The 25,476-nt window shown below is 45.2% G+C and overlaps 1 protein-coding gene across 1 annotated transcript; it reads left to right on the plus strand.

The window, feature by feature from the left end:
* Positions 1 to 26: 26 nt before the first annotated feature.
* On the plus strand, positions 27 to 24,686 carry LOC149448851 (up-regulator of cell proliferation-like). The gene is made up of 2 exons (XM_089694165.1): positions 27 to 209; positions 15,160 to 24,686. Exons 1-2 carry the CDS (start codon positions 168 to 170, stop codon positions 19,870 to 19,872), a joined length of 4,755 nt encoding a protein of 1,584 aa, XP_089550291.1. The 5' UTR covers positions 27 to 167; the 3' UTR covers positions 19,873 to 24,686.
* Positions 24,687 to 25,476: the final 790 nt, after the last annotated feature.

Below are 25,476 nucleotides of genomic sequence, written 5' to 3' on the forward strand. Positions count from 1 at the left end.
CCAGCAGAGGGCATCGCGTTCAGCAGAACAGAAAGTGAAACTCGTCCTCTGCGCTCCTCTTGCCCTTTCACTTTTCATTTTGATCACTCGTCTAGTTGAGAAGTCAGCGACACGGCCACCGGATCCCTTCGTGTCCCAAACGTCTGTATCCCGAGGCTCTGCGACGCATGTTGTCAGCCGGACACGTCTCATACGTCGCTGAACGTCGGGTAAGTAGAATAAATCATCGATCAGTAACTTTGTATCTATTGAAGGAACAGAATTCAGATGAAAGTGATCAGTTGATCAGAATTTCTATTTCCTGCAATGAATCCGCTAATCCGATCTGATACTTTGTTTCTATAGTTTGCACATCTTCGGTGGTCTTTGCGTTGTCTTGATTACTGATCGATCCTTTGTGCTGCAGTTGGGTGCGGCTTCAACAGGAAATGTTAGCTCTGGTCAGAGTCCATGGTCACTAAGGGCTCCGTGCAGGGGCGGACTGACAACTCATGGGGCCCCCGGGCAATAGGAGATCATGGGGCCCCTGTGTCCTTGCCCAAACTCAAAATAGCTTATGAAAAAGGTACCAGGGGCATCTCATGGGGCCCCCTATTGACCCTGGGCCCTCGGGCAATGCCCGAGTTTCCAAATGGTCAGCCCACCCCTGGCTCCGTAACATCACATCCATTGAGCTGCGCTGACGTGGCACAATTGTTTGCCTTTTTTAACCACTTGTCTGCCGGGGCAGCTTTTTGTATTTTTTGAATGTTAAAATGTGCTTTTCTGGCTAGAAATTAATGTAAAGCCACCCAAACAAATATGTATTTTCTAATAGCAGAGACACTGGAGAATAAAATGGTGGTAGCTGCAATTTCTTGGTAATATTTGCACAGATATTTATCAAATGCGTATTTTAAGGAAACAATACATTAACCACTTCCCGTCCCCACTATAGCAGAAGCACTGCTACAGGGCATCACGGGTGTGCAAAATCACGTATATATACACGTGAGTTTGCATTTCAGGGTAGGGGGCGCGCACGAGGCGCGCGACCGCCGCGGGTATCAATCACCGGGTCCCAGTCGGTGATTACCTGCTAGAGCCCGGCGATTACCGGCAAACATTGCGCGCCTTACCCACGCTGCCATTCGCGGCCACGGCTGTCAATCGCTGGTAATTACTCGCTGGTCACCCAGACATCTTCAACGAGGGGGGGGGGGATTACTGTTTGTAAACAATACAGATCTCTTCCCTTTCAGCTCCTGCATGCTGCTTTGTATGGCTCTGCATAGCACAGCCATGTAAAGCAGTGTGCTTACAGTGAAACACTCCCAGCACACAGTTACCCCTTTGATCGCCCCTCATGTTAACCCCTTCCTGCCCAGTGCCACTAGTACAGTGTCAGTGCTTTTTATTAGCACTGATCACTGTATTGGTGTCACTGGGGATGTCAGTGCCACCAAGTCAGTTTCCCTCCCCCCAGTGTCAGAATGTCCCTCTATATGTCGCTGATCGCTGCCGTTACTAGTAAAAAAAGAAAAAAAAAGCCCAGTATATACTGCCATTTGTAAACGCTATAACTTTCACGTAAACCAATTAATTTACACGTATTGGGATTTTTTTTAGCAAAGACACGGAGCAGGATACATTTTGGCCGAAATTTATGATGAAATTTTATTTTTTTACATCTTTTTAATGGACATGCTCAATAGCAAAAAGTCAAAAATACTGTTTTTTTCTCAAAATTGTTGGTCTATTTTTTTTTTATAGCACAAAAAATAGAAAAGGCACACAGGATATCAAATACCACCAAAAGAAAGCTCTATTTGTGGGAAAAAAAGGACGTACATTTAATTTGGGTGCAGCGTTGCATGACCACGCAATTGCCAGTTAATTAAAACGCAGCACCGTAACGCAAAAAATGGCCTGGTCGGGAGGGGGGTGGAATCCTCAAGAGGGCGAGGGGCAGAGGATGCAGAGGGGGTCAGAGGAAACAGAGGGGGTCAGAGGATGCAGAGGGGGTCAGAGGAGACAGAGCGGGTCAGGGGAGACAGAGGGGGTCAGGGGAGACAGAGGGGGTCAGAAGATGCAGAGGGGGTCAGAGGAGACAGAGGGGGTCAGAGGACACAGAGGGGCTCAGAGGACACAGAGGGGCTCAGAGGACACAGAGGGGGTCAGAGGAGACAGAGGGGGTCAGAGGAGACAGAGGGGGTCAGAGGATGCAGAGGGGGTCAGAGGAGACAGAGGGGGTCAGAGAAGACAGAGAGGGTCAGAGGATGCAGAGGGGGTCAGAGGATGCAGGGGGGGTCAGAGGATGCAGAAGGGGTCAGAGGATGCAGAAGGGGTCAGAGGAGACAGAGGGGGTCAGAGGAGACAGAGGGGGTCAGAGGATGCAGAGGGGGTCAGAGGAGACAGAGGGGGTCAGAGGATGCAGAGGGGGTCAGAGGAGACAGAGGGGGTCAGAGCATGCAGAGGGGGTCAGAGAAGACAGAGGGGGTCAGAGGATGCAGAGGGGGTCAGAGGATGCAGAAGGGGTCAGAGGAGACAAAGGGGGTCAGAGGAGACAGAGGGGGTCAGAGGATGCAGAGGGGGTCAGAGGAGACAGAGGGGGTCAGAGCATGCAGAGGGGGTCAGAGGAGACAGAGGGGGTCAGAGCATGCAGAGGGGGTCAGAGGAGACAGAGGGGGTCAGAGGAGACAGAGGGGGTCAGAGGACGCAGAGGGGGTCAGAGGACGCAGAGGGGGTCAGAGCATGCAGAGGGGGTCAGAGGAGACAGAAAGGGTCAGAGGATGCAGAGGGGGTCAGAGGATGCAGAGGGGGTCAGAGGAGACAGAGGGGGTCAGAGGAGACAGAGGGGGTCAGAGGATGCAGAGGGGGTCAGAGGAGACAGAGGGGGTCAGAGGAGACAGAGGGGGTCAGAGGATGCAGAGGGGGTCAGAGGAGACAGAGGGGGTCAGAGGATGCAGAGGGGGTCAGAGGATGCAGAGGGGGTCAGAGGAGACAGAGGGGGTCAGAGGATGCAGAGGGGGTCAGAGGAGACAGAGGGGGTCAGAGCATGCAGAGGGGGTCAGAGGAGACAGAGGGGGTCAGAGGATGCAGAGGGGGTCAGAGGAGACAGAGGGGGTCAGAGGATGCAGAGGGGGTCAGAGGATGCAGAGGGGGTCAGAGGAGACAGAGGGGGTCAGAGGATGCAGAGGGGGTCAGAGGAGACAGAGGGGGTCAGAGCATGCAGAGGGGGTCAGAGGAGACAGAGGGGGTCAGAGGATGCAGAGGGGGTCAGAGGAGACAGAGGGGGTCAGAGCATGCAGAGGGGGTCAGAGGAGACAGAGGGGGTCAGAGGAGAAAAGGAAAGAGAAGTATAATGACAGGCATATTTAATTTCAGCAATGCCACGCTCACAGAAGAAGAAATGGAAGCAGTGAATTTAGGTCTTACGTACGCCCCACCCAGGAATATAGATAAGGTCAAGGTATACATGGACTTATAGAAGTTCATGAGAAAATTAAACATAAAAAAGTTTTTCACAGGCAAAGATGACAATATTACCAAAAAGGAAACCTATATCAGTGGTCACTAAATGGCGGACCGCGGTCCGAGAACGGCCCCAGCAGCGCTCCCTTCTGGACCGCCAGCCCACAATGACAGAGCCGCCACTGAGCAAGGCGGATGTCATGGCAACATGACATCACGTGTGCGCCCCGCCCCTTGCACCTCACTGTCTCTCCAGCTCCCTCTCCCTGCCTGTACACAAGCGTCCTTCAGCAAGGATCCCGGCACAGCTCCTGTCTGCCCTCAAGGTAGTCTTAAATGAGCACTCTGATGGGCGCATTGAATGTTAGGGGCACTCTGATGGGCACAACAGAGAATGTGCCCATCAGAGTGCCCCTTAACATAGAATGTGCCCATCAGAGTGCCCCTTAGCATAGAATGTGCCCATCAGAGTGCCCCTTAATGTAAAATGTGCCCATCAGAGTGCCCCTTAACATAGAATGTGCCCATCAGAGTGCCCCTTAATGTAAAATGTGCCCATCAGAGTGCCCCTTAACATAGAATGTGCCCATCAGAGTGCCCCTTAGCATAGAATGTGCCCATCAGAGTGCCCCTTAACATAGAATGTGCCCATCAGAGTGCCCCTTAGCATAGAATGTGCCCATCAGAGCGCCCCTTAACATAGAATGTGCCCATCAGAGTGCCCCTTAACATAGAATGTGCTCATCAGAGTGCCCCTTAATGTAGAATGTGTCCATCAGAGCGCCCCTTAACGTAGAATGTGCCCATCAGAGTGCCCCTTAACGTAGAATGTGCCCATCAGAGTGCCCCTTAACGTAGAATGTGCCCATCAGAGCGCCCCTTAACGTAGAATGTGCCCATCAGAGCGCCCCTTAACGTAGAATGTGCCCATCAGAGCGCCCCTTAACATAGAATGTGCCCATCAGAGCGCCCCTTAACATAGAATGTGTCCATCAGAGCGCCCCTTAACATAGAATGTGCCCATCAGAGTGCCCCTTAACATAGAATGTGCCCATCAGAGCGCCCCTTAACATAGAATGTGCCCATCAGAGCGCCCCTTAACATAGAATGTGCCCATCAGAGCGCCCCTTAACATAGAATGTGCCCATCAGAGCGCCCCTTAACATAGAATGTGCCCATCAGAGCGCCCCTTAACGTAGAATGTGCCCATCAGAGTGCCCCTTAACATAGAATGTGCCCATCAGAGCGCCCCTTAACGTAGAATGTGCCCATCAGAGCGCCCCTTAACATAGAATGTGCCCATCAGAGCGCCCCTTAACGTAGAATGTGCCCATCAGAGTGCCCCTTAACATAGAATGTGCCCATCAGAGTGCCCCTTAACATAGAATGTGCCCATCAGAGCGCCCCTTAACATAGAATGTGCCCATCAGAGCGCCCCTTAACATAGAATGTGCCCATCAGAGTGCCCCTTAACAGAGAATGTGCCCATCAGAGCGCCCCTTAACATAGAATGTACCCATCAGAGTGCCCCTTAATGTAGAATGTGTCCATCAGAGTGCCCCTTAACATAGAATGTGCCCATCAGAGTGCCCCTTAACATAGAATGTGCCCATCAGAGTGCCCCTTAACATAGAATGTACTCATCAGAGTGCCCCTTAATGTAAAATGTGCCCATCAGAGTGCCCCTTAACATAGAATGTGGCTTTGAGAGTGCCCCTTAACATAGAATGTGCCCATCAGAGTGCCCCTTAACATAGAATGTGTCCATCAGAGTGCCCCTTAACATAAAATGGTCCATCAGAGTGCCCCTTAACATAAAATGGCCCATCAGAGTGGCCCTTAACGTAAAATGGTCCCATCAAAGTGTCCCTTAATATAAAATGTGCCTATCAGAGTGTCCTTTAACATAAACTGGGCCCATCAGAGTGCCCCTTAACATAAAATGTGCCCACCAGAGTGCCCCTTAATATAAAATGTGCCCACCAGAGTGCCCCTTAACATAAAATGTGCCCACCAGAGTGCCCCTTAACATAGAATGTGCCCATCAGAGTGCCCCTTAACATAGAATGTGCCCATCAGAGTGCCCCTTAGCATAGAATGTGCCCATCAGAGTGCCCCTTAATGTAAAATGTGCCCATCAGAGTGCCCCTTAACATAGAATGTGCCCATCAGAGTGCCCCTTAATGTAAAATGTGCCCATCAGAGTGCCCCTTAACATAGAATGTGCCCATCAGAGTGCCCCTTAGCATAGAATGTGCCCATCAGAGTGCCCCTTAACATAGAATGTGCCCATCAGAGTGCCCCTTAGCATAGAATGTGCCCATCAGAGCGCCCCTTAACATAGAATGTGCCCATCAGAGTGCCCCTTAACATAGAATGTGCTCATCAGAGTGCCCCTTAATGTAGAATGTGTCCATCAGAGCGCCCCTTAACGTAGAATGTGCCCATCAGAGTGCCCCTTAACGTAGAATGTGCCCATCAGAGTGCCCCTTAACGTAGAATGTGCCCATCAGAGCGCCCCTTAACGTAGAATGTGCCCATCAGAGCGCCCCTTAACGTAGATTGTGCCCATCAGAGCGCCCCTTAACATAGAATGTGCCCATCAGAGCGCCCCTTAACATAGAATGTGTCCATCAGAGCGCCCGTTAACATAGAATGTGCCCATCAGAGTGCCCCTTAACATAGAATGTGCCCATCAGAGCGCCCCTTAACATAGAATGTGCCCATCAGAGCGCCCCTTAACATAGAATGTGCCCATCAGAGCGCCCCTTAACATAGAATGTGCCCATCAGAGCGCCCCTTAACATAGAATGTGCCCATCAGAGCGCCCCTTAACGTAGAATGTGCCCATCAGAGTGCCCCTTAACATAGAATGTGCCCATCAGAGCGCCCCTTAACGTAGAATGTGCCCATCAGAGCGCCCCTTAACATAGAATGTGCCCATCAGAGCGCCCCTTAACGTAGAATGTGCCCATCAGAGTGCCCCTTAACATAGAATGTGCCCATCAGAGTGCCCCTTAACATAGAATGTGCCCATCAGAGCGCCCCTTAACATAGAATGTGCCCATCAGAGCGCCCCTTAACATAGAATGTGCCCATCAGAGTGCCCCTTAACAGAGAATGTGCCCATCAGAGCGCCCCTTAACATAGAATGTACCCATCAGAGTGCCCCTTAATGTAGAATGTGTCCATCAGAGTGCCCCTTAACATAGAATGTGCCCATCAGAGTGCCCCTTAACATAGAATGTGCCCATCAGAGTGCCCCTTAACATAGAATGTACTCATCAGAGTGCCCCTTAATGTAAAATGTGCCCATCAGAGTGCCCCTTAACATAGAATGTGGCTTTGAGAGTGCCCCTTAACATAGAATGTGCCCATCAGAGTGCCCCTTAACATAGAATGTGTCCATCAGAGTGCCCCTTAACATAAAATGGTCCATCAGAGTGCCCCTTAACATAAAATGTGCCCATTAGAGTACCCCTTAACATAAAATGGCCCATCAGAGTGGCCCTTAACGTAAAATGGTCCCATCAAAGTGTCCCTTAATATAAAATGTGCCTATCAGAGTGTCCTTTAACATAAACTGGGCCCATCAGAGTGCCCCTTAACATAAAATGTGCCCACCAGAGTGCCCCTTAATATAAAATGTGCCCACCAGAGTGCCCCTTAACATAAAATGTGCCCACCAGAGTGCCCCTTAACATAGAATGTGTCCATCAGAGTGCCCCTTAACATAAAATGTGCCCACCAGAGTGCCCCTTAATATAAAATGGACACATCAGAGTGCCCCTTAATATAAAATGGACACATCAGAGTGCCCCTTAACATAAAATGGGCCCATCAGCATGTGAATACCTGATCTAAAGTGGCACTGTGATGGGGACAACTGATGTGATGGGAATACATGATGTAAAGTTGCATTCTGATGGTGACACCTAATGTAAGGGGGCACACTGATGGACACACCCTATTCGGACCTCGGCCAGAAGAAAACTTTACTGACCGGACCTCCTTGAATTTAATTCAGTACCCCTTCCCTATATCAACATAGTGGGCTGAGGAATCGGTAAACCTAAATCCTCTAGCAACCAATGTTTAGATGTGTTTAAAATGATGACAGAACAAGAAATAGAGAATATTGATGTAAATCCCATTAGGGGAAATAAAAAAAAATTAAACAAGGTTTAGAGGAATTAGAAAAAAGAAAAATATAATTATCAGACCAGCTGCTAAAGGGGGGGGGGGGTAATCGTCCTAACTAAGGACAACTATCTAAGGGAATGAAATAGACTGGTTTTGGATAAGGAAACGTATGAAAAATTAACAGGGGTCCCTAGAAACAAACTGAAAGCGAAATTAGTAAAGATGATTAGAAGAGCCCAGAAAGAAGGAATCCGAAATAAGAAAGAAGCTAAGTATTTAATTTCAGAAGCACCCAAAACACCCATCAATTACCAAGTTCCAAAAATCCATAAGGATGTTAAGGATCTACCTGGAAGACCCATCATTAATGGGGTAGATTCATTATTCTCCAGGGCAGGGGAATATCTGAATCACTTCTTACAGTCCATAGCACAGAACTATCCCTCATCTATCAAAGATAGTAAAGAGCTCATCAATCTATTGAAGTCAGAAAATATGAACGATAAATGTATACTGGCTAGCATGGATGTTAACTTTATACCAATATCAAACAAAGAGATGCACTATCAGCTGTTGAATGAGTCTTAAAAGGAAATACATTTTTGAAAGACAAACAGATTGTATTCATGCTTGAACTATTGGAACTGGCCATGAAAGGCAATTATTTCTGGCATGATGGACATTTTTTTTGCACAAACTAGGGGAGTAGCCATGGGCACCTACGGTAGCGAACATATTTATGGGCAAATGGGAAGCTGAAACCATCTACCATCACAAGAAAAAGGAACTGTTGATGTACAAAAGGTACATTGACGATATATTCATTATATGGGAGGGATCAGAGGAAACTCTACTGGAATTCTTAGAAGAGATTAATATAAACAAATATGGCATCTTATTTACAGCAACTCATAGCAATATGAGGGTCAATTATTTGGACTTGGAAATTTTTATAAAAGAGGAAAAAATAAATACCCGCACATACTTTAAAGACACAGATCGCAATGGGTACATTCTGATACCATCCAAGATGGCTAGGGGCTATTCCTAAGGAACAAATGATGAGGATTAGGAGAAATTCTGACCAAGAAATAGATTTTGGGAAACAAGTAGATTGACGGAAAGATTTATGCAGAAAGGATATAAAAGAGCAGACCTTGAAAAAACTAAGCAAGAGGTGTGGAAGATGAAAATAGAGGAATAACTTAAAACAACACTAAAGCATAAAGGGGATTACAGATTAACTTTTTGTACCACATATAATAGACAATAAAAACAAATTGAAAGGGCAGTAAAAAAAACACTGTCACGTTTTGATGAAAGATCATGTATTAGCAAAGGTACTTCCCAAACATCCTACATTTGTTTATAAAACAACACTGCACATCACCAAAAGAACACCATACCCACTGTGAAGTATGGTGGTGGCAGCATCATGCTTTGGGGCTGTTTTTCTTCAGCTGGAACTGGGGCCTTAGTCAAAGTAGAGGGAAATATGAACAGTTCCAAATACCGTTCAATATCGGCACAAAACCTTCAGGCTTCTGCTAGAAAGCTGAACATGAAGAGGAACTTCATCTTTCAGCATGACAACGACCCAAAGCATCCATCCAAATCAACAAAGGAATGGCTTCATCAGAAGAAGATTCAAGTTTTGGAATGGCTCAGCCAGAGCCCAGACCTGAATCCGATTGAAAATCTGTGGGGTGATCTGAAGAGGGCTGTGCACAGGAAACGACTGAGTGCTGGAATCACATCAAAAGGGGCTTCAACAAAGTACTAGTTTAGGGTGTACAAACTTATGCAACCATATTATTTTAGTTTTTTATTTTTACTTCCCTCCACCTAAAAGATTTCAGTTTGTTGTTCACCTGAGTTGTACAGTTGATAGCTTACATAAACCGGTTCCGCGCCGCTCTATAGCAGAAATACATATATATACGTGATTTTGCAGTTCCGGGTAGGGGGCGCATGCGTGCTTCCTACCCACGCCGCTGTTCGCGGTCTTGGCTGTCAATCACAGGGTCCTGGCCAGTGATTACTCTCCGGCACCCGCTGATCGCCGAGTATCTCCTATGAGGGAGATACCTCAGTATAAACAACACAGATGTCTCCCCTGTAAGCTCCTGCACACTGCTTTGTATGGCTCTGCATAGCAGATTTCTGGTATTAAGGTTTGATATAACGTCTTTATCAGTAAAATGTCCCTCCCTCACACTTATGTTCCGTTTTCTTTGTTGCCAAAAACTGGAATTGATTTTTGTCATAGTTTTCATCAATAGACGAAAATTCAGAGTAATTTTCCTTCCGTTTTTGTCGCTGGAAACATGCCGCTGACAAATTATGATGAAAATATTTTTGGTGAGGAAATGACCACTGCACAGCAGACATCAGCCTACAGGCCAAAACGAATCATTAAAGAACATAGGTTGGTGTGAATAAGCACTAACTGTTCTGACAGCCGGAGGTACCGCAGTTCCAGGCAGAGATGCTTCACTTCTTTCCGCCACCATAACGCAAGGTGACTGGTCTTGTCTCCGCCCCCTCCTGTAGTTTTCTGCAGGAAGCCTGTAGTAGGTGGAGCCTTCTGGGCCCCTCCCACAGCTCTGCTCTCTGCATAGGCTATGTACAACAAAGTGATGATGTCACTGCAAGATAAAATTCTGGTTTTCAAAGGTATTTGGTTTAGTGGATTTATATGCTTTGTGACAATTGAGGAATATACACGGCTCAAAAAAAATTAAAGGAACATTTTGAAAACCCATCAGATCTCAATGGGGAAAAATCTCCTGCTGGATCTCTATACTGATATGGATAATGTGTTAGGAATGTAAGGATGCCCATTGGTTTGATGAAAATGAAAATGGTCGACCTACAGAGGACTAAATTCAAAGACACCCTGAAAATGAAAGTGAAAAATGATGCAGCAGGCGAGTCCATTTTGCTGAAATGTCATTGCAGCAACTCAGAATGGTCCTCAGTAGTTTGTATGGCCCCCACGTGCTTGTATGCATGCCTGACAACGTCGGGGGAGGCTCCTAATAAGACCACGGAGGGTGTCCTGGGGGATTTCCTCCCAGATCTGGACCAGGACATCACTGAGCTCCTGGACAGTGTGAGGTGCAACCTGGCGGCATCGGATGGACTGAAACATGACATCCCAAAGGGGTTCTATTGGATTTAGGTCAGACGAGCATGGGGGCTATTCAGTGGTATCAATTCCTTCATCCTCCAGGAACTGCCTGCTTACTCTCCTCACATGAGGCCGGGCATTGTCATGCACCAGGAGGAACCCAGAACCCACTGCACCAGGAGGAACCCAGGGCCCACTGCACCAGCGTAGGGTCTCACAATGGGCCCAAGGATTTCATCCCGATACCTAATGGCAGTCAGGGTGCCATTTTCTATCCTGTAGAGGTCTGTGCATCCCTCCATGGATATGCCTCCCCAGACCATCACTGACCCACCATTAAAACGATCATGCTGAACCATGTTACAGGCAGCAGAACGTTCTCCATGGCTTCTCCAGACCCTTTCACGTCTGTCACATGTGCTAAGGATGAATCTGCTCTCATCTGTGAAAAGCACAGGGCGCCAGTGGTGGATCTGCCAATTCTGGTGTTCAATGGCAAATGCCAATCGAGCGCTATGGTGCCGGGCAGTGAGCACAGGGGCCACTAGAGGACGTTGGGTCCTCAGGCCATCCTTATGAAGTCTGTTTCTCTTTGTTTGGTCAGAGACATTCACACCAGTGGCCTGCTGGAGGTCATTTTGTAGGGCTTTGGCAGTGCTCATCCTGTTCCTCCTTGCACAAAGGAGCAGATACTGGTCCTGCTGGTGGGTTAAGGACCTTCTACAGCCTTTTCCAGCAGTCCTAGAGTAACTGCCTGTCTCCTGGAATCTCCTCCATGCTCTTGAGACTGTGCTGGGAGACACAGCAAACCTTCTGGCAATGGCACGTATTGATGTGCCATCCTGGAGGAGTTGGACTGCCTGTGCAACCTCTGTAGGGTCCAGGTATGGCCTCATGCTACCAGTAGTGACACTGACCCTAGCCAAATGCAAAACTAGTGAAAACAGTCAGAAAAGATGAGTAGGGAAAAAAAATGTCAGTGGCCTCCACCTGTAAAACCATTCCTGTTTTGGGGGTCGTCTCATTGTTGCTCATCTAGTGCACCTGTTGTTAATTTCATTAACACCAAAGCAGCTGAAACTGATTAACAACCTCATCTAATACTTACCTGACCAGATCAATATCCCAGGAGGTTCATTGACTTCATGTTATACTCCGATTACAATGTTCCTTTCATTTTTTTGAGTAGTGTATTTAAATGAAAGTGTTTATGCCAGGGATTCTGCATTAATAAGGCTTGATATTTAGAGCTGATTCTCTGTTCAAGAGATGATTAGGCTGGCTGGCGTGGGGGTGAATTATTCCATGTCTTCTGATATTGTTTATGACTTTATGGGATAGACACGGGTAGAAAAACAAAGACCATGTAACTCATATATCTGGTGAAAAGAATAGCGGGCTTTAACGCCCAACTGACGCACATATTATTATTATTAATATTATACAGGATATATATAGCAGTAACAGTTTGCACAACACTTTACAATATAATGGGAGACAGTCAGGAATGGACTGACAACTCATGGGGCCCCCGGGCAATAGGGAATCATGGGGCCCCTGTGTCCTTGCCCAAACTCAAAAAAGGCTATAAAAAAGGTACCAGGGGCATCTCATGGGGCCATTAGTTGAAGATAGTTATTTAGAGGTTGTAAAATAAATTACCATATCACCCAGTAGATGGCCTCCATTCAGTAGCCAAAAAAGACATGCAAAAAAAGGGGGGGTTGTGAAAAGAAATTCACAGAGAAAGTGGCTACATTATGAACAGAATGTGATACTCAGAAAAATTTCCAAAAATTATGCTTTATTACATATACAAATTTGACATTTGGGCAATCGCCCTGGTTTACCATCACCTCAGTATGAGACAATACACACAGACCTAAAACCATATAAAATGACACCAATACCGGTCCAAATACATGTGCAACAGAGACAGTGACTACTAGAGTCTAAAGTCTTTGTAGCACTGGCGCACAGGTGAACACTTCCCACAGGAGGTGTATGCAAAAAATTATACCATAGGTATACCATGTAACATGTGGTAAATATGTAGACATGTGCTACTACCAAAATGGTTATATCCCAAGCAGGGAGTATCAAAACATTATACTATAGATATAAAATATCACATGTATGCAATACAGGCAAGCTTAAGCAGCACAGGCGCCGAGAAGAGGTCGGAACCCACGGTATGTCGGCTGATGTCAGCGCTGGTTCCCTGGCCTCTCTGGCCTTGTAAGGCAGTACCTATGAAGGACATCTCTTCCTCTCCTATTATCCATTGCGCAGGTGGTGAGTGGACTGTTACAGGACACTAGTTATATGGTCCTATGTGATCGATATGACCTATACATCCTATATAGAGTGAAAGCTCTTCCAGTGACTTTCCACATATTGTCTGTTTCACTACAGGATGGGGACATCATGGTGCTTTTCATAGGAAACAGGACATACCACGTGTATCTCAACAGGCAGAAGATCTATTGGGATTTGTCTTGTTTTCCTTACAGAAAGTGGTGTGTAGTCCACATATAGTGGTGAAGAAACCATTTCTAGCAGTGCTCTGCTATTTGCATCTATCCTTCCATCCTGGTAACAAATGGGGTTTTTTCTCATTTAAGAGCCCTAAGGAAGCAGTCGCTTATATTACAGATGAATGGGCCCCAACCACATGTGCCGGCATAGGAGTGTACTGCATTTTATATATGACATATATTTTTTGTCTCATATAGGCCTAGAGGCATGCTTCTCTTTTTGACGCATACTGTGCTTGCTGCATTGCATACATGTGATATTTTATATCTATAGTATAATGTTTTGATACTCCCTGCTTGGGATATAACCATTTTGGTAGTAGCACATGTCTACATATTTACCACATGTTACATGGTATACCTATGGTATAATTTTTTGCATACACCTCCTGTGGGAAGTGTTCACCTGTGCGCCAGTGCTACAAAGACTTTAGACTCTAGTAGTCACTGTCTCTGTTGCACATGTATTTGGACCGGTATTGGTGTCATTTTATATGGTTTTAGGTCTGTGTGTATTGTCTCATACTGAGGTGATGGTAAACCAGGGCGATTGCCCAAATGTCAAATTTGTATATGTAATAAAGCATAATTTTTGGAAATTTTTCTGAGTATCACATTCTGTTCATAATGTAGCCACTTTCTCTGTGAATTTCTTTTCACAACCCCCCCTTTTTTTGCATCTCATGGGGCCCCCTACTGATCCCGGGCCCCCGGGCGGTGCCTGAGTTCCCAAATGGTCAGTCCGCCCCTGGAGACAGTACAATTACAATACAATTCAATACAGAAGGAACAGGAGGGCTCATGGAGCTTACGATCTAAAGGAAGGGGGAGGTGCTACGAAAGGTAATATCTGCAGGGGATGATCTGATGGAGGTGGCTGAAGTACAGTTTTTAAGTGGAGGTGGGGTAGGCTTCCTTGAATAAATGCATTTTCAAGGATCGCCTAAAGGTAGACAGGGTTGGTGTTAACCGGACATACTGGGGTAAGGAGTTCCAGAGGATGGGGGAGGTTCTGGAGAAGTTCTGGAGGTGAGCATAGGAGGAGGCAACAAGAGAGCTAGAGAACAAGATGTCTTTGAAAGACCAGAGGGGACGATTTGGCCAATATCCTTAGATGAGGTTAGTGATGTAGCTGGGGGCATAGTTGCAGATGGCTTTGTATGTTCTGGCTGGAATTTTGATTTTATATGTTGGGCTAGTGTAAGCCAGTGAAGGGATTGGTAGAGAGGGACAGCAGCCACAGATTGGTTAGCAATGTGTGTAGGCCTAGCAACAACATTCGTGATGGACTGAAGGGGAGATAGTCTAACCACGGCAGCCTGAGGTTGTGTCCTGAGCACAAGCTCATTGTGTGCTGTCAGCTCACTGACCAAGCTGTCACCCATAGCTCATGATTGGGAGCCAGTGGGAAGGGCTTCTGATCATGTGACCGCTGTGAAAGCCAATCACAACAGTCACATGATAGAGGAGCCAAGCTGTCTCTTGACAACCCTTTCAGTGAACATTAATGCCCAGGAGGTGGCGCAGTTTCTCTATCGCAGGACCATTGTGATTGGCTTTCACATTGGTCACAAAATCAGGAGCTTGTCCCGCTGGCTTCCGATCATAAGTTGTGATCAAAAGATGATAGAGACAGCTTAGTCATTGCGCTGGCAGCATGCAGTAAGCTCTCTGTCTCGGTACACAACCTCAGACCACTATGGAAACATATGTGTGGCAACAGGGCATTAAATAAGAATATGCTTTACATGGTCTACAAGAGGTTAAATGCTATCTTTAAAGCATATCCTTGTGTTCTTCTCCCCATGCCTAGCTCTCCATGAGGTGGCGGTTAAAATAAACTATTAGGTGTAAACTATGCCACTAACTGATTTATCTTTTTTTTTGTTTAAGGCAAACAAAATGGATGAGCTTCTATCAGAGCTTCATCTGAAAAAGTACGAAAACTCCAAGCTGACCCTGAAGGAAGTGTTGTGTATAAGTAATGAGGATGAAGACAGATCTTCATTGAAGACAATACCATCATGGAGCTTCCTAAAAAAACTCATTGCATTGGATGGAACAGCTCGAAACACAAGGCTGGACGAATTTGAGGAAGAGACCACTGCTGGTTTCACTGAAGGAAATTTATTTGAGGCATTTGAAACATCATCTAAAGCTTCAACCTATTCTGTCCATCCCCTGGATGTCCTGTGTGCTGTAATGAATTGTTCCGACAGCTTTTTACAGCAAGAGATTATAACCAAAATGTCTACATGCCAGTTTGCAGTCCCCCTGTTGATCCCTGCTGGTGATGGTTCAGAATGCACCTTCATGCTTTGGGCCATGAGAAACATTATAAAGCGATGGAGACCACCTTTCTTATCAAGATCCAGAGGCTTTAAAGAAGAAAATATAAATAGCATCTCTATGCCTATTTTCTCTTTTGTGCGACTGGGCAACTGCAGTCTATCAAAGTCTAAAGTTCTCAATAAGATTCTGAGCCCCTCTCACACTCATTATGACTTCTTTGTATATAAGGACATGGAGTGTGGTTATCATCCTAGAACCATCTCAGAAGGTCTTCTCGAAATATCCTGGTACTTTCCAGGAGGTAGTGAAAACTCAAATGTATTTCAAGAGCCTGTGGCTGTCACAAATCTACGTGGAGATGTTATTTCCCACCAGAAGCAGTTCAGCTTTCTAACAAACATGTCCACCGCTGTGTTCTTTTTCTCTGAAGACATCCATGAAAACCACTGCAAATTCTTAAAATGCTTTACACAAGGCAACCCTAACTGTTTCTTTATTATCTGTCCACAAAAAGGCCAAATTGTTGGAGAGAAAAAGAAAGAAACCGAAAAAAAACTATCTGCATTCCTAAACTTGAAGAAGAACAACATTTTAGTGAAAGATTCATCAATGAATGAGGCTGAGATTGTAAAGCAAATACAAGGCATTATGACAAATTTAACAAGAAATTCTTCTAACCTGAAGCATCTGGCAGGTCTTGAAAAAGATTCCAATAGATTTGGGATTTTGGTAGATGAGAGCTCCAGGGATTGCCAAAAAGCTAAAGACCTTGCTATGAAAATCTGCAAAAAAATAGAGGATGTACCACAGTATAAAAAAGAAACGCTGATTCTGCAGAGGGATCTTTGGAAAAACATCATGAAAATTGAGAAAGAAATGTGCAGAATGAAAAAAGCTCATGACATGGATGCGGAAGTTTATAAGTCAAAACTGCGCGCACAATGCGTAGAGCTACGTAACCAGCAGAGACAGCAGGAAGTTCATGGAGACATTAAGACATTTCTGGAAGCTCTTATTGATCTTTCTTCCACAGAAAAGCTTTATTTCTTGAAGTGGATGAAGCTCTTCCTTGACAATATTGCTCGATCAAACTTGTCAGAGTTGCAGGCCGAGTATATCAAATACTCCAGCAACATAGCTGAACTAAAACGCATTGACCACCAAATCACAGACAGCTCTCTTGGTATTGAAAACTTTTTGCGTGAACTAGGACAGATGCACGAGGCACAGTTTTTTGACAAAAATGATTCTATATTGAAAGGCAAATTTGGCAACCTTCCAGGGATAGCTGCTGATCTTCTCCTGGAAGGGTTTCCATTAGAGCTGATTGATGGAGACACCTCTAGCATTCCAGTAAAGTGGATAAAAGACGTTTTTACTCAGTTAGACACCAAAACAGGAAACAAATGCACAATGAGAGTAATCACAGTGCTGGGAGTGCAAAGTACAGGGAAATCCACCCTTCTCAACACCATGTTCGGTTTGCAGTTTCCAGTGGCCAGTGGACGATGTACACGAGGAGCCTTCATGACTCTTCTCAATGTTAAAGAGAACTTCAAGCAAGAGCTGGGTTGTGACTTTATTCTGGTGATTGACACCGAAGGGTTGAAAGCTCCTGAGCTGGCTTCTTTGGACGACAGTTATGAACATGACAATGAGTTGGCCACGTTGGTCGTTGGGTTGAGTGATATCACCATAGTAAATTTAGCCATGGAAAACACAACAGAAATGAAAGATGTTTTACAGATTGTTGTGCATGCTTTTCTTCGGATGAAAGAAATCGGAAAGAAACCCAACTGCCAATTTATACATCAGAATGTGTGCGATGTGTCTGCTCATGTCATGAATATTAGACATCGGAAGACACTCTTGGAACATCTAAATGAAATGACAAAAGCAGCCGCAAAAATGGAGAAGCTAGAGGGAATCACATCATTCAACGATGTCATGGATTACGATCTCAATGAACACACTTGGTACATTCCTGGTCTATGGCATGGGGTTCCACCTATGGCTCCAGTAAATACTGGATACAGTGAAGGCATTCTTTCACTAAAAAATTACTTACTTCAGTTTATGAAGGTGAAGGTGCAGAAACCACAGAATATCCCATCATTTCTCACGTGGCTTCAAAGTTTGTGGAGAGCAGTGAAACATGAGAAATTTATCTTCAGCTTCAGAAACAGTTTGGTAGCAGATGCATATGACCAATTGTCTGTAAGATATTCCGAAATGGAATGGAGCTTTCGCAAAGAGATGTATAATTGGATGATGGAGTTTTTGAATTCTCTCAGAAATCAGCAGAAACAAGAAATGCTAATGGATCTGATGATGACATTCCACAACTCCATGCCTGAAAAGCTTAACGAATTGGAAAGAAAAATGCAGGACTCGTTGAATTCATATTTTGAAAGTGAACTGGAAAATGCACATCTGGTGGAAAAGTACCTAGACGATTTCTTGAAAAGTATAAATGTCCTTAGAAGGGCACTTTATGAAGAGTGGAATGCCAAATCCTGGGAAGTTGTTAATATCCAGAAGATGAAATGTAAGATACAAGGTCTGAAGGATGACTGTAGTGCAAAAATCGAATCGGAAGTTAGTTCCCTCTTGGACTTGTGCAAGGATAAAGAAGAAAAGATCACAGAGAAGGCATTAGAATGGAGGTTTGAGGCTTTATGGGAGGACACAGTAAAAGGATTTCAAATCCACCGTACAAAGAAAAAAGATGTCGACAAACAAATGCTTCAACAGTTTCAGAAGGAGATGAAGCACAAGAGCGGGGTCATCAATCAACAATTACTAAATATTGGAAAACTTTCTACATATGCTGATACTTCATTTGTAGACAAAGATGAACACATTGACCTTCAGTGGTACAAAAAGAGTGAACAACAAGTATGTAACAAGGGAACAGGTTATAACAATTTCTTCAAAGTTGACTGCTGCTATAAAATAAAAAAGATCGCCAACGATCTAACGAACCAATGCCTTGACTACATAAAACAAAAGGTTAGTACAGGCAACGATTACGATGATACATTTTGTTCAGAATTGCTAAGCATGGTTAATCATAGATTAAGACAGAAGGATGTAGAGAAGCTTCACACCACTGACCAATTTGAACTTGACCTCAAACTCCTTGTTCTTGGTAGAGCAGCTAAAATGTTCCAGGAGATGCATGATAACTTTGTTGAAGAGAACGACCCATTCTTGTGTCTTCAAGCTGCCAAATCCCATTATCTTTCTATATTCAAAAATGTATTCCAAAACAAGGATGAGTGCAAGAACAGGGCAAAACAGTTCTACCAACAATGTCTCAAACCAGCCATAATGAAATATGTGAGCAATCATCTTGGGAAAGAGATCGTGAATGACCTACTGCATGGCAAAGACAACAAGAGATACATGAGCCGAACTTTTTTCCAGCACTGTGCGCTTAACAAATTGATCGAAGATTGTGAATTTAAACAGTATGTGGAGTATATTACCAACTACAAGCAATTCGTCAAGAACACTATTTTGGAGTTTATCAAAGAAAGATATGGAGAACCTGAATGTTTGGAAAATTTACTGTCCTACATTACTCTTTCCATTGTTAAGAAGGTGAGAGAAACTTTGCAAGATACCCAAATTCTAGAAAGTAACAATGTGTCTGATTTTCTATCCCAGATTCGTAAGAAGTTAGAAAAGGACTTGGTAATATCGCTAGACAACATTAAGCTGGTCACTTTTCATAATTCTGCACCTGTCAGTCAGTTCTCTGCTGATATTGATGTCTACCTTTCTAAAACAGAAGTTGATATTCTAACAGAAATTGGATCCCTAAGCATTGAGTGTCTCCTGGCACGACTGACCCTCAAACCTGAAGATGAATTGTTTAAGAAGGTGATTGGCTGCGGGGAGCAGTGTCCATTCTGTAAAGTCCCCTGTGAGGCTGGGTGTGTTGAGCACACAGAGCACTTTGCCACTGTCCATCGGCCTAAAGGTCTGGGAAGATACAGATTTATTGATTCTAATGTGCTGAACACAGCACTTTGCTCTACTGAAGTGGTCACCGAAAGGGCCTTTAGAAATTCAGACACAGAGTGGAAATGTCATCCGTACAAAGAGTACCGAACATTTTACCCAGACTGGAAAATTCAGCCAGATCCAAGCATCTCTGCCTCCGATTACTGGAAATTCATTTTCAAAAAGTTCAATAAAGAGTTTGCAAAGGAATACAATGCCAAACCTGCCAACCTTCCTGAAGAATGGAATGACATAACCAAAGAGCAAGCCATCGAGAGCCTAAAGGAATCCTATCGTATGTAGCCGAAATCCTACATGGCACTCTCTCACTGACTTTCAATGATTTTCCCATTGAACTGTTGTCGTTCTGGAATCTAAAGCAGGGATCTCCAAACAATGAGGACCACACTTTATATTTTTCATGGAGTTTTTTTTCTAATCAGTATGATATGACTTAGGACAACAGGGAAAAAACTTCAAGCAGAACTATAGGCAAAACTTATTTTTCCATTTTGGTTAGTGCAAGTGTCCCATTGGGGGAGAGGGCACTTTGCATTTTTTTTATTACTTATTTTTATTTTAAAAAATGTATTTTTACACTGTCCCTTTTAAATTTGTTTTATCACTTTTATTGCTTTCACAAGGAATGTAATGATCCCTTGTGATAGACATAAGCAGCGACAGGTTCTCTTTACTGAGACATCTGGGATCTATTAGACCCAAGTATCAGATCAAACTTGGATATGTTCGATCCAATGCCTTTTTCAAACCAGGAGTGGTTTGTTTACAATCGGTGAAACTGGAAGTGATTAAATACTCATTGTTTCCGGTTTCTTAGATCATAGAGATGATCAGGGACGTTCCCTGATCAGCTCTATGATCAGCCGTCTGCAGTCCCAGATTCCTCAGTGGGACAAGAGAGCCCGGGAAGGCAGCGAGAAGGGGACCCTGCCTATAAAAGCAATCTAGCAGCTAATTAGCATCTAGGATTGCTTTTATAAAAAAGTCCACCACTGACCGAAAAAAATGTACTTGTACGTGAAGTGGTTAAGGGGATTCTTTGGGGTTCCCCAAGTCACCAAAACTAGTGACCCCCGTATCACTTTTTTGAGGACAGCCCAAAATTTGGGATTTTCTTTTACTTTTACTTTCAATGATAACGGTAAACAAAACTATTAGAGAAGATGAATCTCCCTAACGGGTGTAGAGGTGGCAATAAAAACCCAACAGGAGTTCTAATCCAACTCCATTCCATTCCCCCCCCGAAAAAAAGTTTTACCTTTAGTTATACTTCCAGTAAATAAAGCAAAGAAATTCTAAATAAACAAGCTCATCAGAGTCTCTACTACATCAGTGTCCCCATCAGAGCCCCTTTATATCATCAGAGTCTACCCTTACATAGACATTCCCATTAGAGTCCCCACTCTAATGTCCCCATCAGATCCTCCGTATTTTGTAGTCCCTATAAAAGTATACACTTATATCAGAGTTCCCTTTACATCTGGACAGCTGTGCCCTGCAGATTATTCTGGGAGAATGGACTCGGCAATGGTTTCTAACACATTGCTGGACAAACTCTCCCAATATAATCTGCGGGTATACTATGCCACATTGACAGTCGGGTCACACTCTGGACATCAGGAGGGCTGACAACAACTCTTGCATGAAGCCTGCAATTGTGAACAAAAACTTACTGTACATTTTTTTTATGTTGGTCTTAGTTTCCCCCTTATTAACCCGTAGTTAGTCGTAACCAGGGCTTTTTTTCAGCGGGAATGCGGGGGAATGCATTCCGGCACCTTCAGCACTAAATGTATGTCATGGCAAGGGGTGCTGGGGTATGCTAGAAGGTCTAGTGATGCTGGCTGCTGGGGGATCTATTGTCACTAGAGGGGATCTATTTTTGCATGGTGGTCTGTTGTTGCCGGGGAGGTCTATTGTTGCTGGTGGAGGAATATATTGTAGCTGGAAGGGTTCTACTGTTGAGTGGTCTCATGATGCTGGCTGCTGGAGAGTCTATTGATGCTAGCTGCTGGGAGAATTGTTGTTGCTGCTGGGGGTCTATTGTTGCTGGGGTGGTATTTTATTGCTTGGGGGGGGGTCTATTGCTGCTGGCTGCTGGGTATCTATTCTACTGCTTCTCGTATTATTAAAAAATTCTATACAAATTACATAGCACCACCAAATTATTATTATTATTATTATTATTATTATACAGTATTTATATAGCGCCAAAAAGGTTTGCTCAGCGCTGTACATTATAGTGGGGGACAGAACATGAGACAATACAGCAACAAACAATACACGAGAGGTCCGAGGGCCCTGCTCTTTCGAGCTTACAATCTAGGAGGGAGTGGGTAGTGGCACAGGAGGAAGTGGCTGTGGGGGATGGAGTGGAGGAGATCGGCAGTTAGGTGAGGGTGGGGTAGGCTTCCCTGAAGAGATGGGTTGTCAGGGTGCACCTAAAGGTGAGGAGGGAAGGTGACAGTCTGATGGATTAGGGTAGTGAGTTCCAGAGGATGGGGGAGGTCCTGGAGAAGTCCTGCAGTCGGGCGTGGGAGGTGGAGACCAGGGAGCTAGAAAGTAGGAGGTCTTGTGAGGAGCGAAGATTACGGGCTGGGTGGTATTTGGGTATCAGGTCGGTGAGGTAGTGTGGGGCAGCTTTATGAATGGCTTTGTATGTCAGTGTTAGTGGCTTGAATTTGATGCGTTAGGCAATCGGGAGCCAATGGAGGGAATGGCAGAGGGGGGTGGCAGAAGAGGAGCGGTTGGTAAGGTGGATAAGTCTGGCCGCTGAGTCCAGGATAGACTGAAGCGGGGATAGTCTGTGATGAGGTAGGTCGGTGAGGAGGGAGTTGCAGTAGTCCAGACATGAGATAATAAGGGAGTGATCGAGTTGTTTAGTAGTGTCTAAACATATTGCTCTGATCAATATTGATTGCTGGATTCCCTTGTAAGTACCAAAATGGCAAATATATGAATGTTATAGATTAATTTCTTATATGCAAATTATCACTTATTCCTAATGTGTTTATTTAGAAATTCTCCATGTATTTATGACCCCTGAAGAAGATCAAAAAGTGGAATGATCAAAATGCGTCAGTTAACTTTCGGGAATTTTGTTATAATGTGAAGGAAATATCTTTGTAATATCTATCAGAGCTAATGTATCTTTCACAAATCCATCTACGTAATAAAGCATATGTTTTAAAAAAAACTTCTTTTGAATACATGTGTAATGGTATGGTTGCTGCATTCAAGGCCCATAGGGGGATTCTTTATTTACATTTATGTTGGGGACGAGCAGTTCGATACTCGATTTTCTGTTATGCCCCTTCTCTAGATTGTAAGCTCACATGAGCAGAGCCCTCCTAATTTACTATGAAAATCTTTTTCGCCCTGATGAAGGGCACACTTAGCCCCCCTGAAACACGATTACTTTTTGAATTGTACCCCTGACCTTTAATGGACTAAGGTTGTATTTGGACCTCTTAGCAGTAGTATGGTGCTTCAATTTTAACTCTTTTTAGATCACACTGTAAGCCAAGGAGACAGTGGAGATCCTCTGGGGTGTAGAAGCTGCCTGCCCAGGAACCAGATCATTTACACCAAACTAAATACCTTAAGATAACAATACCTGTAAAATAAACCTACCAAATGATACTTTGGCCATGTATTACCTATAAGGAGCAGAACTGGGAGGAGGGTAGGGGTGGAACCAAGGGACTGTGCTCAGAGGTGGGTAGGGGGGAGGATACAAGAAGTGATTTAGAAGGGGGGAGTTCCTGCACCTATTCTCGGGGAAAAAAAGCCCCGATCGTAACTATTTCTTTCTCTCCCTTGCATTGTTTACTATTCATATGTATTTTATGCCCCAAGTTCAGTGACAGGTTGGCGTGCTGGGCAGGGTTTACCTTATTTTTGCTTAGAAATGTTGAAGAGTATAAGAGGCCATCTCTAACTTGGCCATCAAAGGGCCAGTTTACTGCCCTTCAAACTTCAGGGGGGCCGGATTGTGGCCAGTGGGAGTAGAAAATGTCCTGGCATCAGTGGGAGTAAACAATACCCTAGGCTTGGTGGTCAGTGGGAGGAACAGAGCCCCATCGTTGGTGCCAGTGGGGTAATTAGTTCCCCATTTCTGGTATCAGTGGGAGGAACAGTGCCCCGTTGCTGGCATTAGTGGGAGGAACAGAGCCCCATCTTTGGGATCAGTGGGAGGAACAGAGCCCCATTGTTGGGATCAGTGGGAGGAACAGTGCCCCGTCATTGGGATCAGTGGGAGGAACAGAGCCCCATTGTTGGGATCAGTGGGAGGAACAGTGCCCTGTCATTGGGATCAGTGGGAGGAACAGTGCCCCGTCATTGGGATCAGTGGGAGGAACAGAGCCCCATTGTTGGGATCAGTGGGAGGAACAGTGCCCTGTCATTGGGATCAGTGGTAGGAACAGAGCCCCGTCATTGGGGTCAGTGGGAGGAACAGTGCCCCGTCATTGGGATCAGTGGGAGGAACAGAGCCCCATTGTTGGGATCAGTGGGAGGAACAGTGCCCTGTCATTGGGATCAGTGGGAGGAACAGTGCCCCGTCATTGGGATCAGTGGGAGGAACAGAGCCCCATTGTTGGGATCAGTGGGAGGAACAGTGCCCTGTCATTGGGATCAGTGGTAGGAACAGAGCCCCGTCATTGGGGTCAGTGGGAGGAACAGTGCCCTGTCATTGGAATCAGTGGTAGGAACAGAGCCCCGTCATTGGGGTCAGTGGGAGGAACAGTGCGCTGTCATTGGAATCAGTGGTAGGAACAGAGCCCCGTCATTGGGGTCAGTGGGAGGAACAGTGCCCTGTCATTGGAATCAGTGGTAGGAACAGAGCCCCGTCATTGGGGTCAGTGGGAGGAACAGATCCCCGTCTTTGGGGTCAGTGGGAGATACAGTGCCCTGTCTTTGGTTTCAATAATTTGAGGTTGACTGGTTGCTAGTTATGGGTTTTGTGGAAAGGCAACATAATCCAAAGCCTAGAGTGGCGGGTGTTTATGGGCTGAGAGTCTTCTTGTTTAATTGTCATTGAATATTTTACTCCTTTGTAAGAATGAAAACATGGAATAAAAAACTTTTATTTCCAATGAATGTATTACACACCTAATTATATTCTTTACAAGGGCTTTAGAACTAAAGAATCCCTTAACGTTATTGGGGAAGCTCATAAATGAGACACTGAAGTTCTTTGAGTTGTTCCTCCCAGCAGGGATTTGGCAACTCAATTTCCCTTCTCCCCCTCCTCGTAGTGATTCAGCAGCTCAGTTTCCCCTCCCAGCAGTTATTCAGCAGCTCAGTTCCCCATTCTCTACTCCCAGCAGTGAGGGTGATTGGCATTGGGGGGTAATTACTGGAACCGATCCCCTCTATGCAGCAGCTGAAAGATGGCTTCTTCTCCTCTCCCTCCTGCTGGCTTTCAGCTGTTGCCATATACAGGATCGGTTCCAGTGATTGCCCCCTTTCCCACTGCATCCATCACCCTCCCTGTGCACCATATGTTTCCCCCTGCTGCCCAGGCCCCCCTGTGTGCCCTTCTACTGTGTGCTGCCGACTCCTCTCCTTCCCACTGGCAGCTGCCAACACACAATAGGATCTTTCAGGATGGGGAGTAGAGGAAGGGACCGGTAAATAGCTCACATTTACCAGCCACTTCCTTTCCTGAATGAACACAATGAGTAATCGGTACTGATCACACTGTGTTCATTCATATCTGAAGCCTAGAAAACTGTTTTTTTTTTGGGGGGGGGGGGTTCTGTTAGGTTGGCTGTTAAGGCCCAATGGTTTCTAACAGCAGCCCTGGCCATACACAACTGTTCCAAATTCTGTCCAATCCTCCCACCCCGTTTCCAGAGAGCAAATAAGAAACTGTTTGCCTTC

The sequence above is a fragment of the Staurois parvus genome, unplaced genomic scaffold (genome assembly GCF_062004578.1).
Source record: "Staurois parvus isolate SC_StPar_1 unplaced genomic scaffold, SC_StPar_1.0 ptg000654l, whole genome shotgun sequence".
NCBI classification, from domain to species: Eukaryota; Metazoa; Chordata; class Amphibia; order Anura; family Ranidae; genus Staurois; species Staurois parvus.

Coding starts and splice junctions, on each gene's coding strand:
- LOC149448851 (XM_089694165.1), top strand. CDS start 168: ATGTTGTCAGCCGGACACGTCTCATACGTCGCTGAACGTCGG. Junction 210..15,159: donor CATACGTCGCTGAACGTCGG/GTAAGTAGAATA, acceptor TTTTTGTTTAAG/GCAAACAAAATGGATGAGCT.